This window comes from Hyalella azteca, unplaced genomic scaffold (genome assembly GCF_000764305.2).
Source record: "Hyalella azteca isolate HAZT.00-mixed unplaced genomic scaffold, Hazt_2.0.2 contig163, whole genome shotgun sequence".
NCBI classification, from domain to species: Eukaryota; Metazoa; Arthropoda; class Malacostraca; order Amphipoda; family Hyalellidae; genus Hyalella; species Hyalella azteca.
This window is the reverse complement of record NW_025930523.1, coordinates 38,287-52,884: the sequence shown is the minus strand read 5'-3', so window position 1 is coordinate 52,884 and position 14,598 is coordinate 38,287. Positions and strand designations below refer to the sequence as shown.

The 14,598-nt window shown below is 39.7% G+C and overlaps 1 protein-coding gene across 1 annotated transcript in view; it reads left to right on the top strand.

Annotated features, from left to right (window-relative positions):
- LOC108682050 (extracellular matrix organizing protein FRAS1) overlaps nucleotides 1-14,598 on the top strand; it is a 25,403-nt gene extending 10,805 nt beyond the window's left edge. The window contains exons 14-24 of the mRNA XM_018171154.2: nucleotides 125-1,856; nucleotides 2,106-3,021; nucleotides 3,412-3,534; nucleotides 3,736-3,927; nucleotides 4,420-4,617; nucleotides 4,803-5,225; nucleotides 6,017-6,147; nucleotides 7,281-7,383; nucleotides 8,736-8,818; nucleotides 9,670-9,766; nucleotides 10,123-14,598. Of these exons, the coding sequence (XP_018026643.2) occupies nucleotides 125-1,856; nucleotides 2,106-3,021; nucleotides 3,412-3,534; nucleotides 3,736-3,927; nucleotides 4,420-4,617; nucleotides 4,803-5,225; nucleotides 6,017-6,147; nucleotides 7,281-7,383; nucleotides 8,736-8,818; nucleotides 9,670-9,766; nucleotides 10,123-10,806 (4,682 nt within the window). The 3' untranslated portion in view covers nucleotides 10,807-14,598. The remainder of the gene's footprint in view (nucleotides 1-124; nucleotides 1,857-2,105; nucleotides 3,022-3,411; nucleotides 3,535-3,735; nucleotides 3,928-4,419; nucleotides 4,618-4,802; nucleotides 5,226-6,016; nucleotides 6,148-7,280; nucleotides 7,384-8,735; nucleotides 8,819-9,669; nucleotides 9,767-10,122) is intronic.

Below are 14,598 nucleotides of genomic sequence, written 5' to 3'. Positions count from 1 at the left end.
GGCAAGGCTTTACATTTTGGCAATGATATAGTGATATAAATATTTTTGATTAATTTTTTCTTAAACTGATGACAATATGCTCATCTGGTTTTGGCCTATTTTTTTAACGTTATATTTCCTGCAGATGACGTGAAGTTGGGCAAGCTGTCTTACGTACTGTTGAGCTCTACCAGAGCACCAGTTCACCGAGATAGTTTCGCCTTCACTGTGTTCGACTCGGAAGATGTGGTTAGGGATGCAGGAGAATTCCACATCAGATGGTCCTGGCTGAAATTCAACAGAAGTGCCCAAGCTGTGAGCCGCAATCAACTGAGCCCCTTGAGAGTTGTGGTCAACCGCATAGGTGACTTGACGAGAGAATCTTCAGTCGAGTGTTCTTACTTTGATGGGAGACGGCAAGTGTCGAGCACTGCCAAGTTTTCAAGTGGTCAATCGTCAGCCGACTGCTTAATTAACATCGAAAATCTATTGAGCAATGAAAAATATAAGCCATTCAAGGTAATGTTGGAGAATCCGCGTCGTTCTATCGTGTCAAATGAGAGCAACATAACTTTGTCAGTTGCTGAAGAAAACGTGCGCCAGTCAGTAATGAGTTTTAGGTCTGCTGAAATTGTGGCGACGGAAACTGATGGCAACGTGTCCATCAGCATCGTTAGGTCAGGCGATATCAGTAGATCTTCATCTGTCATGTGCATCACTGATGACGGCACAGCGATTGGGGGAAATTCTGTTTCCATGTTGGGTTATGACTACGTGCGTCGATCGCCTATAAATTCATCTGCAATTGTATTTGGTCCAGGAGAGACGGAGGGTCAGTGTGTTGTTCTGATTCTAGACGACAGAAAACATGAGCCGCGCGAATCGTTCCAGCTACTGCTCAGAGATCCATCTCAGAACTCAGTCCTGGGAGATGTATCAGTCTGTGTCATTGTCATTGATGGACCCAATGACGTCAGTGTGCTCAAGATGAAGGATAGTACGCTATTCCTCGATTCGCGCAATGAACATATCGACGTGGCGATCGAAAGGAGTGGCGTAGACTTGGATTATGCATGCAATGCCCGTTGCGAACTGATAGATCCAACCAATGATGCCGAGGAGACGGAAATCACCGACACGATTATGAAACCTGGTTCGGTGACTGGTACTTGCATCTTCGATTCTCACCATTTCAAATCGGAAGGAACGAGAGAGTACATTGTTCGATTAGTCACATCGGACAGCTGCAAAGTCTCTAGCACGGATTCTGTTACTAAAGTAATGACAATGGCCCGCAGAAACTCCGCGGTCATCCAATTCGACGAAAACTTGGCCGTGGTCAATGAACCGCAGGGTCTGATTGATATATCCCTTGTGCGCTCTGGAAATTTGAGCCATGTTGCTGAAGTAAATTGTTTCACCAGACAGAGAACTGCAGTTGCTGGTCTTGATTACGTCGATCGACCTAAAGTCAAGAACTCGACCGTTTCGTTCCCCGTTGGGGCGTCACGAGCTATATGCAGGCTTCATATCATTGATGATGACAAGTATGAGCAGAATGAAGTGTTGCTGGTCAAACTGGCACATCCCGAGAGTGACGGAATCCTCCGCGTTACTCTGGGTCCTCACAAACTGCTGCGCGTAAGGATTGAGGATCCCGAAGATCAACCAAAGATCAGTTTTGTGCAGGATACCTACACTGCTCGAGCCATCCAAGATGGCGAAAACACTTCTCGAGTGTTTGTTGAGCTCGAACGCAAAGGTGATATTTCAAAAATCTCCCGGGTTCGTGTGATCTCTAAAGACGCCACTGCAATTGCTGGTCTGCATTACGTGGCTCTTGACGACATCATTGACTTCGATGTTCAGCAGAAACGGTGAGAAATTATCGTTTTTTTAGGAATTGTCTGATTATCATTTAGGAATTGTCTGATTATCATTTAGGAATTGTCTGATTATCATTTAGGAATTGTCTGATTTTTTAGCAATAACATATTAATTCAAGATAGTTTATAATTCGATAGAGTTTTAGCTCATGGATTTAAATATCTCTTTACCTCCACTAACATTTTACATGGCAAACTATAATTCATTGAAATTTGAACCAATTCTGGGTGTCTTTGCAGAGTCAAATTCCTGGTTGAGATTAAAAAAGCTCAGTCCGACGGCGAATTGAAGTTTTACGTTATCATGAGCTCAGTGGACGGAGTTAGCGCCATCGTACCCACGTCTATAGAGAATGACAGTACCGGTAGCATTGCCGCCGCGCTCGTCATCATCCCGCGCTTGAAAAGCGGCCATGTGACGCGACTTGCGCTTCCTGCTAATCCCGTGTTGGTTTCACTGCCGCACTACGATGCAGTTTCAGAACACATCACACTAACTGTCGACGGAGCTTATCCTCTAGTGTGCGTAAGTCCATGCGAAAGTCGATACCCTCACTATCGCACTCTAAAACGGCTCTGTGATAAAATTGGCTTTGGAAGAGAAAAGAAATCTACCTTGAAGTACGAGTGGGAAGTATCAGCTCCCACCGAGGGCAAAAACTTCTCGGCGTATCAAACGCTCCTAGATTCGACCATTTTTTCTAGTGCCGACAATAAGGTCTTGGACTCTATGTTCTTCTCGCCTAATTTCTCCGTTAAATGCGTGGTGACTGTAAGGGATGAGAAAGGGCAATTAGGTGCGGCGTCACACAGCCACGCAGTCCAAATTTATTCTGGAGAAAAGAGCATTTGTCCGCGCCTTAGGTCTTTGAAGTACTCGCTGCCGGACATACAAGCCTCTATTACATACGTTAACGACTCTGATGAGTTGCACCCAAACACTATCAATATTAAGCTCAACCTCGCCCATGTGGCAGGTATGGTGCCCTTGCTTTCCACCATCCCTCTCAATAACATCCACTATCTCCTCACCGAGAAACTTGCAAGTGATCATCACGCTTGTTCTAACCTGCACGACCAAATCGCCTTCACTGAAGCCCACGATCAAGATGTCGACGAAGCTTTCCCGTATCAGTGGGACTCCGATTTGCGGAAGGTAATTAATTATTCATGAACCGTCTAGAATTAAGCCTCTCTCAAGTATTTTCGAGAGAAAAATCTAGCCTAACCTGTAATTTGTGTACTTAAATTTTGATTGGTCAACACTTGATCAGCTATTTAATTGTAATCATCTACTGATTTTAATTGTTCAACATTTATCTATCATCTATTAAAATAGCTTTTAAAATAGCTTTTTTTTAAAATAGCTTTTAGGCCCATAGAGGATTTGCAAAACATGGCTTCCGTTTTAGTTCGTTTTGTGCACAAGACTTTTAATGATACATTTGACATGCCAACCAGGCCACAGGACAACCTGAAACACGTAATGACAGTTTTTATTGTATATTTGCAAGGGTTCGAAAGTTACCATGATTTTCACCAACAGGACGGAGCCGTGTCGCTATACCGACATCTTGACGTGAAGACTTGCCGTTGGAAGTTTGAGGCTTGGTTCTCAATGAAGCAACTCGTGGATGAGTGTGGAGGCTCCATCACATCAGAATCTCAGGTGAATTAAATTATCCAACTTTTCAACCAGGTGAGGTGGACATAATGATTTATCTCAATACCCACCTTAGGGCGATGTCAGAAGAATGAACCTCGATATTGACTTTGCATCGGTCAATAGCCCTTAATGTCTCATGCTGCACGGATCATCAACACGAATTACGCTGGCAACAAACTGTTGATGAGCTCTAATGACTTTCAGATTGGGTCGAGTCAGCAAAGCTTGCTGTTTGTGACCGTCCCACTTCACGTGTCATACATGACTGCGTCAGCGCCACCTGCAGGCTGGTCGTCCGTAGACACCAGAAGAGACCTTACAATGTCTTTCTACTACGACACGCTTCTATGGAGACAGGGATTCTCTTCGCAGCCTTCCCTCTCTGCCAGAATCCAAGTGAGGGCACATCGAAATTCGAGTCAGATAGCAGTATTTCAGCTGTTCATAGGAACATTGAATCGTTATTTAAGTTAAAAGAAATTCGTAACTAAGTCATTCACCAACCAGTGAGGAAAGATATTATTACAAGAATATACAAGTGGTGTCAGCTTCGATTTGGCCTCGTTGGCCTGTCGCCGATTCTTAACCACCCGAGTGACCTTGTCAATTTTGACTAGGATTTTTTCAACCTGTTACGGGTTCCGAATTTCTAACTCTCTGCTCCCATCTTGGTGATTTTAACACTTCCGTTAATATTACTATCTATGTCACAACTTGCGTTCTAATGACAGCATACAGTGTACTGCCAATGACGCCTAAGTTTTGAATCCAACTAAGTGCATCAACTCATTGATGAGTAAAAAATTCCGCCTCAATTAACTTTATATGGCTACCATTAGTATAAATGGCTGACGATATCGTTGCTTAATAAACATGAATGTTGCACAGCTGACCCGGACGTCGCTGGATGCAGCAAACCGCCTGGTGCTCCAATTCACGACTATCAGCAAATTTCGCGGCCAGTTTGTCGTACTGCATCCGCTGCTACCAGACGCGCGCTCCGCTGTCATACCTCCAACCGAACGACCAATACGATTTGTGCTTGAGCTTCTATGGTCGTCTTCTACTTTTGATGCTGCTGAACAGGTAATTCTTAGCTCTCTATTGTCTTGATTCTACATGAAATTTTTTAGAAAGTTTTCTTAGAAATTTGCATTATTCAAACCGAGTCAAAAGGAAAAGATGCTTGGAAAATTTATCTCGAGATATAATATTCTGATGTTGATACAAGCTTCATTTGATTAAAAATTACCTGTCTTCACTTATTCTAGAAATGGCAGGCTACGAGCACAACAAGTTTGTCAGATTTTACGGGGGACTACACGGTGGAGCTGGTCCCGTGCACGGTGTCGTCAGAGCAGCACTACTCTGACGTGAACACGAGTCTCTTGTGGCAAGCTGACCAGCCATGGCCATCCGTGGCCTCCGCAGCCGCCCTAACAGACTCACCCCCCGACGACGATGCGTCATATCGCATCCCCGATATTCGTTTGACGTCGAGCTTGTCAGTAGGGCAGCCCTCGAGCGTGTTGTCAGTTTGCCGACCATTTTCCCCGACTGCGTTCCGACTTCCACTAGCTGTGAAGCCGCCACTTCGACCCGTCCCTCTCGTGTATTCGCTGGACACTCGCTTCCAGCTGTTCAAGGACGAGCAAGACTTTCTGGAAGATCCTCACAATATCGACAACCCTCAGGTGCGATGCTTATTAATTGATTGCTACAGTGTAATTGCATTCAAATAACCACCAGTGTGTGAGAACAAGCAATACTTGTTTTAAAAAAGCTAATAATGATTCAACAAATTATGAAAGTTGAGTGGCATATGAGGAATATTCTCTAATATTATTCTTTTGGGTATAATTATCATGTCAAGCGAGCTGATATGACTGCATTCCATCACACAGTACTCGCCTATTCTTGTGGTAATTATGTGATAAGTTAATGTAATGTGCTAAGCTCATGAAAAATCATAGATCAGTTCATAATACTTTGGATTTTGTTAATATTACGCAACTTTTTTACAAGCCGTGACTTAGCACTCGACGCAATTTATCGTCTGCTTCGATGCAGATTTTTCATAAAGCAACGTATTTTACATACTTTTGCTAACCACACAATTTTGCTCTCGACTCACCTTTGCTCACGACGTACCTTTGCTCACGACGCACCTTAAATCGCGACGCACCTTTACTCACGACACACCATTGCTCACGACACGCCTTTGCTCGCGACACACCTTTGCTCACGACACGCCTTTGCTCACGACACGCCTTTGCTCACGACACACCTTTGCTCACGACACACCTTTGCTCACGACACACCTTTGCTCACGACACACCTTTGCTCACGACACACCTTTGCTCACGACACACCTTTGCTCACGACACACCTTTGCTCACGACNTGCTCACGACACACCTTTGCTCACGACACACCTTTGCTCACGACACACCTTTGCTCACGACACACCTTTGCTCACGACACAGGCTGAGGAGTTCATCGGGGCGTACGGCGCAGAAGACAAGCTGTTCGGTCGCGTGGTGCTGTGGCAGGACGCGCGGACGGTGCCCTTCAAACTCACCATCCAGCGCGTCTACGTCTGCTCCAGCGCACAAGGGTATCTTATTGCGGATTATAATTAAATCACTTCGAATATTTTCATTTCTAACTACCAAAAATAACAAATTGAGTTCAAATTCAGCCCATCACGGCTTTATTATTGTACGAGTATATTGCTAGTTAAGCTCTAGCATTATTACTATTCCTTATTCTAGCAACATTGCCGTATTGTAAATGCCATTAGGAATTAATTTCCATCAGACGAATTAAGCCCTTTCTTTTTGAAATTCTGATTAAAAAATCAATCTTATTTTAATCGGTATAATTCTGCATGATAGGATTATTACATATTTATTTATTGCATAGTTAATTCGTTTCAGCTTACATACTTTAATTATATCTTCCGTTTTTTGGTCTGTAGTCCGAAAAAATGTCTCGTGAATAGTCGTGTTGAGCTGTGCAGATTTCATTGATTAACCATGCTTTATATTTTTATAAATGTTTTTATTGATTAACGATGCCTGGTATTTTTTCTTAATGTACCTCTGTCCGTGATATGCTAATATATTGCACAGAATGTATTTAGTATATTATGTATTTGTCCAAGTTTGTGTGTTTGAAGCCTGGCACCGCAAACGCAGAAAGGCTGTTCTCGCGCGTATCCACAATACTTATCGTATTGGGATATTATGTGGGTATAAAATTTTACTTTTTATTTTCTGATTCATATAATATATGAATTGCGACTAAAAAATTGAATTTGGAATAAAAAATTGAAATGTGATTTTTATTTCGGAAGTGTTAATGTTTTTCAAAAACGGAATCCGTGGAAACGAAATTCTCGAATTGCTGTAATGCCGGGCAACGCCTGTCTAACCGGCTGACCAGCAATTTAAATTTCACATATATGAACACATATACCGCAAACCTTAATTATTAAATCTGCCCAAAAACTCGGATTTCTTCATAAGTTGTGTATTGTGCTTCTCTGAGTTCAAATTTCATTTTTTTGCGTACATTTATTTCTTCATTTCACTTTTTCTCCATTAGTGCTTGCTTATGCCAACCTGAGAACACGTTGCAAAATCCGTATATATGGCAACAAATAAGTGTTGTACGAATTATAACCATGTTTAAAATTCAGTGTTTTAAGTGAATTTTTCACTGGTGAATAATTCTGAATGTTGACAGTTACGTACCCACGTACGACCCGACGGGCGCACTGTACAACGATGGTCCCCAGCACGGCTGTCTGCAGCCACACCCCGGCCTCCAGCACCGCGCCCTCGTACTGGTATGGCCCATAAATATAAATATTCAGGGGATACAAGAGTATGCGTCTATAATATCTACCGTGTCGGGATATTACTTTGCCCTGTAATTTCATTCTCAGTGGATTCATCATCACGCATTGTGTGCTATGGTGTGAACTTCCCTGCCATTCACACAATGGACGTTTGTATTGAAAACAGTTATGTTTTCAGGACCAGAGTGCGATACTTATTAGTCTTTTTTACAACACTTCTCTTTAACTTCACTTCTTGTTTGTCTGTCTGTCTGTCTGTCTGTCTGTCTGTCTGTCTGTCTGTCTGCCTGCTATAAATCTTGTAATCGAAATTTAATACACTTCTACTTATCCTATCGATCTGAAATTTTGCACACTTGTTTAAAGTTGAAGGCAATGCATAAATCAAATGTCAAAATAAATGATTTTTGAAATTTAAAAATTTTTTTTTTCAATATTAAAAAAATTGAAAAAATAATTTTGTCAGCTACAAATCTTATAACTGATATTTGACACACTTTTACCTGTCTAATTGATCTGAAATTTTGCACACTTGTTTGAAGTCAGAGGCAATGCATGAATCAATTAATAGAATAAATAATTTTGAAAAAATTTATATATTAAAAAAATTTATATATATTAAAAAAATTGAAAAATTAATTTTTTTTATTTTTGAAAATTAGATGAGAAATTCATTGCACATCTGTAAGATTGGAGATACTGGATTCTTTTGAAGTGTTCTCTTTAAAAAGTAATTTTTAAACGTATATTATTATTATTCTTTTCGATTCTACGAATAGATTTTGTAGGACTTTATAAATGGAATGTATGGTTTCTATGTGACATTTTATTATAATGTTGCGAAGTTTCGAATATAGACATTATTAATCAGCCTTAAAAATATCTCCTGGCTAACTATACCAACATTTGTGTTTGTATACTTTGTCATTTTGACATGCACCTATTTTCTTTGGACTGGCATCTATTCTGCCATTTGGGCTTTTATCTATTATACCATTTGAATCTACATGCATCCACCATCTGTACTGGTATCTATTATATCTTTGCGCAGTCATCTCTTATGTCATTCGGAATAACAGTCAATCTACCTAGTTTCACTGCCATTCATTGAATTAAGAACAGATAAACTCTTAATCATTGTTATTGCTCATTATTTGCGTTACATTCCACCGTCTCATTGCTAGTAATTTACGCATTTACAGCGCATCCTCTCTAATCTAATGTCCTATATACTCGTATTTGAGCATGAAATTCCGCTTTACAACTGGAGAAAAATTGAAATATTTTCTGTGTTTGAAACTCCTACGTTCATCCTTAGTCGAGGTTTTTAATTCATGCAGGATCGGGCAGAGCCGAGCTTGACAATCTCGCCGGACCTCAATCCCATGCAGATCAAAGCTTCCCTGGTGTCACAGTCTGACAGGTGAGGCGTGATTATGAAGAGCACAATATCTTTCACCAAATATTTCGCTGCTTCTTTCGATTAGTTAGTTTATTTTCTATTAATATAGCGCTCTGTGTTCTATCCAATGCATGCGAAGTTAGTTCAAGTTATTTTTTACCTACAAACTTGTGTGAATAAAAAGTTTTTTTGCTTGTATGTTTGTTTTAAGTTCAGCATCGAAAAATTTTCAGCGGTTATTCGAGTGCGGATCCTCAATACCTACCATGTCTGAATATTACTTTTTTTGTCTTTAAATTTCGTTCTCAGTGGTAGAATAAATCGTTAGGTATTACGAAATGGGAGAGGAGAGAGTTTATTTCAATATAGAAATTCCACTTTTTACTAATACATGCAATATTAATAATCGAAAATAAGTGAAGCAACATTTCTTTTGTATATTAACTGGAAGCAAAATGAAAGCTTCATGCTAAATGTGCATGGGAATGGGCCTTTCATTACTCGCATTACAGTAGTTTGAAAAATGCAAAGAGAAATGAACAGGACAGAAAATTACAAATATATTATTAGAAACGGGGTTAACGGAAATAGAATTAAGAGAAACGGGATTAGGGTGAAAGGATTATTGAATATCAGGGATTATCTATCCCGAGCAACACCAAGTTTAGTTGTTAGTGTAGTAATTTATGAGTTTCAGTTTCTATTTAATTCTCACAACTACTTGAAAATAATCAAGAAATTGTTTTTATATTGGTTAAATTAGTAATTGTTATATTTTTGGAGACACATTCTATGTAGGCTTATCAAGCAAAATTTTACTTCTGTTTGTTTTTATTTTTATCCATCTTTACACTATGCTTCCATACATCCAGATACGTCGCCCTGAGTGACCTGCCTGGCGTGGACGGGTTTGTGCTGGACCTGGAACCCTTCTTCACCGCGTCTCCAGACCAACGCTGGTTCCTGCAGGTGCGGAGACCAGTAGCAGTTATCATTTTTTAAGCCTTTCATTTTAATAGTTGTCGTTTTAGCGCTTGTTCTTTACTTGCAAATAAACTTGTGCTTTTTTTAACGAATTTGCTAGTTTCGACCGCAGTCAAGCTTTGTTTCCCTCTGATGTCGGCTTCAGCGACATACACAGGCGATTTCCAAAAATCAGCTTCACCAACAACATCCTATCAACAAAATCATGGCCAAAATCAATACCAATATTCCCATCGATATTTCCTGATACATCATACCACCTCTATAGCGTCCCCATTAATTGGTTAATTATTCGATATAAATTCCAATGTTGGCCAACGTTTGATGCGTTTTTTTTTCAGGTGTTGTACACTATTGGACCTCGCGACAGTCCCCGCACAAGACGGCATGCTGGCAACTTTACTGATGATTACGACAGTGAAAATTCGACTGAAGATCTTGAATTTCAAATCTTCAGTTCAGTCAACGAAGCTGTGACGTCACCTTTAACACCAACATTATTGTATAAAAATGGCACCGATACCACGAAGCAAGATTCCTGGTCTCATGTAACGTTCATTGGAAGAGACTCCTTGAATTGGACAGAAGAGGATACGAACTGGACTCACGAGCCTTTACCTTCACCTTCATACTTGCAGTCCGAAACTCGTAACGGGACGAACATACGAGGCTTCACTCTGCGAGACTCCATGATCTCCCAGCAAAAAACATCTTCCATATCATATCTGTCATACATCCTATACATTTTATTATCAGTATTTATAGTAATAGCTCTGATTATCGGAGTGTTGTTACTCGTTTGGCGCCATTACAAGGGTAGGCACAAGACCGACGACATCGTGGTGGTTAAGAGCCTCAAGAATGAAAGAGAGGAAACACGAAGACGTGACAGGGAAAGTTGGGGGGATAAAGGTGCTGGTCCTCACACTACCCTTAATTGTGAAAGTAACTTGCAGTTAGTTAAGGTCAAAACCCTGGCAGTTACCGTAAGAAATAATCTGGAAGAGGAAGGGACTGAAGTATAGTAATGAATCATGGGAGTGACACGTCACTCTCATGAGCAAAATGCCTAGAGAACGTGCATAATTTATGGAAATTGTGCGGAAAAAAGTCATTCTTCAGGGTGAAATTACTGAAGTTTGTGTCGTTATTATCGCAGTGTCATCAGTCAAAATTATTGAAATACTTTACTTCGATGTTTTCGAGGTGCATAAACCTTTACAGCAATCATCACTGATTGAAATGATAAACTATAAATTATTGAATTGACAAGTGACGGGAGCTTTATAAAGCGACAGTGACAAAGAGTTGCTTATGTTGAAGTAAAGCTATAATCGTATGTCAAATATTCGTCAGATGTTAAAATTGTGAGCAAGTTACTAATTCCGATGGACGAAGATGCTACCCTACCTCTCATTTTAGTGCAAAAGTTATTAGCACGTTAAAGCATTTAAATCTTCCCAAGAGGCATTACATAGAAAGCCACACAGTTTCCTAATAGTTTAAGATTCTCGAAAGTGTTTCAGAATCGTCGTTATACTGAACCTGAATGAGCTGGAGGGCAACACTGGCATAAGTTTTTTTTTTCAGCGCGTACTCTGGAGGCGTCGCGGTGCTGGGAGCGGTGCTACCGTAATATTGCATATCAAGGAGCCTTACTAGGTTCCTTTTCAGTTGATCATTTGATTTCAAAATGATTATCTCGAACGATCTAGTTTACTTTTCGGTTGATCAACTGATCAACTGGATGTCTGAGTTTTGTGATGAAATACCTAATGTGTAAGAACCAGGAGAACGTCGCAAGCACTCTGCTGCAGAGGTGCTTGTGTGTATACTGTATAGGGGAAACTGTCATCAATTTTTGCTAATATAATTAGTGGAGATGACCTTTTTGCGCAAAATTTTTTTGCGCGTGAGGTGTGTTCTAAAGTTCCTCGTGTAAGTAGAGTGCTGTTCCGTTAATAATCTAATGTTGCGATAGTTTTATTATATTTATTATAACAACATATATGAATTAGAGCGTGCCAAGCGAGGGTAGGAAGCCAGTTCTGAGCCAGAGAGCTGAAGCCAATCTTCTATTCTAACTTCCTTTCTATTTCTTCTTATATATTAGGAATAAACTCTTGTAAATACGTATTATATTGCACCATCCCGGTTTCATTTAAATGGAACGATAAATCCTTTTATGATCCTATTTAAATACGTTATCGAGCAGGAACAGTTGATTAATGAATATTACGGATGTTTCGACCTGCTTCACATATCATTTGTCAAGCCTCATCAGTCGTTTTTAATCTAGGCGCTCAGCGCGGTAGAAGCGCCTTCCCTCGCGAAAGAGTGTTTATCGTTGCCTACATTTGAACGCTATGCTGATACACTACCTTTCGGGAGCTTAAGCATAATTGAGAAATGTTAATCGAATGTTTAAATGCACATATAAATACTGTAAATATTATGGAAATAGCAGATTCTCACCCTGTATTGTTAAGGTTTGTTGAAACACTTGATCAATGAGATCGTTGCTCTATAAACTTCCTTGTAACAAATTTCGGTATAAGGAATTTTGATGCTTGTGTAATTTTCTTATTGTTTTGCTTTTTGAGAAGATGATCGTTTCAGGTTAGGTGAAACCTAATCACAAATTGTAACGAGATTAAAGTCTTCAAAATGTTTCCTTTGGACAGTGGTTCCCAAACTTTTTCGGGCATTCCAGCTTGAAATAAGTGAGAATTTACACACATCACCGGTGACTGTTGCGCCAACAATATACACTATTTAGAAAGTACATTCCAAACCGTTATGAAACCCGTACGCAGTGTCGGAATATGATGAGCTGAAATAAAATAAAAAACATCAGACAACAAACACAAAGTAAAAAACGTGAAAAAAAGAATGCAGTTGTGCTCGCAGCGCATGAATCCACAACAAGGCAAACCATAGTAAACAATACGGTTTCGCAATCGTCAAAGCACGAGTACTCATTAGAGACTGCAATAAGACTATTTTGCATAATAATACGTCTTCATAGGTTCGAAACTGTCAGTCTCGAATCATGATGAAATTTTCAGCTGCGAACGATAGTTGGGTTTTAAGGATGCAACAGCTGAAAAGCCTGTCTCGCAGAGAAACTGTTCGGAAAAGGCAAGTAAAATTTACAAATCTCTCTTTTAAAATTACTCCCATTTACCGTGTCTTAGCGCCCCATTATGTAGGACCGTGGTTTGGGAACCACTGCCTGAGGACTTCCTTCCTATTTGAATAACTATGCTGCCTTACGAGAGTGCCTATATGGCTGCATTTTCATCCTGTGGTGAAATATGCCAAACCTATTGAACTCTTTCATTACATTAATATTTAACTTCTGCAAATATCCATTCATTTGAATTGCCTTACTTTGCACTAGTTTTGATGTAGTAATTCAATCTTGGTTGTGCATAGAAGTCGAGCATCTTAAGTTTCCCGCATCAAACTTTGCAAGTGTCTCAGGCTTCCTCGGAACCTGGTAAGGTGCAAAATCGGGCGGTTTATTGTCGACTTATATTTTATGTAACGTTATTTTTGCAGATAACTATTTATTCCAACGTTCCATTTCTAAACTTTCAAATTTACCAAAAAGATTTTAAACGAAATCCCAATCTTCGAAATGCATCGTTACCAACAACAACGATCTAATCAGAAAGTGAAAAGCCCATTGTGGTCTTCTTCTTATAGTTTAAAAACTTGGGCTGCTGGTTTTCAATTCATGTCTGGTTTGACATTCCGAGAGGAAAAAATCGGAGAAAAAATCTGTGTTCTGCAAAGAATATTTAGTGGGAAAACAAAGATTTTTAACTCAGTTTACTTGAAGTATCCAATGACATTATTAATACTATTTAACATTGATGTTCTCAGTGTAGCCCAATGTTGGTGCCTTGATGTGTGTCTTCGTGCTGGTGTCATCTCGATGTTTTGATGAAGACGACGTTGCCAATTTGCAAAAATTGCTTTTCACCGTGTAGCCATAGCAGCAGCTTACAGACTGCAAATGCTTTTTAACTTCTCGTTTCTTAATGGAGCGGTCATTAGAGTCGCCGTACGGGTTACTTTTAACGCTCCTTATAGTGGTCCCCTTTTAAACTTTATTTCCATGTAAATAACATGACTTTCACCTGACTAATGTATTGCTTCTACTGTAGAACGGACCCAGGAAACTTTTCGCTTTAACTTCAACCTTCCCTTTCACTCCAGGCATTGCCGTAGTCATCGTCCATAAGATGACTAGTTAGGTTTAACTCTTTTCTAGGTTTTCTAAAAAAGAATTTAGTAAGTTAAAACTTGGATGTCTTTTTCCTAGACGTATTTGAAAACAATATTTTTTTGTTATCAAGTCTAAGAATGTTTGTAGACTGTGAATATTATGACAGTATTTTCAGCAACGATAATATTATCAGCTACGAGATTCTTATTTACATCCAGATTAATTAGATCAAACCGATCTACACTTCAATTGCCGATGTAGATGTGATTGGCTCATAAGTTACCAGATCCCCTTATAAGAATACGATATTGCAAATCCAATCAGAAGACGGTCTTTCCAGCGGTAAGCTGATCCTGTCAAGAACTTAATGTCGTAAAAACTTTTTAAAGTCTGGCGGCTGGTTGAAGGTAAACGAATAGAGTCGTTATCCGTTCATTAACAGTTCATGGTAGCACCGCTAAGGCATTATTTTTTACATTTCAAGTTACCTTTGATCTCAAAGCTTCAGGATTCTTTTTTGCACTGCCAACGAATTAAATTGCTGTACGTAGTCTCATTCTGTGTAAAGTATCATAATGAA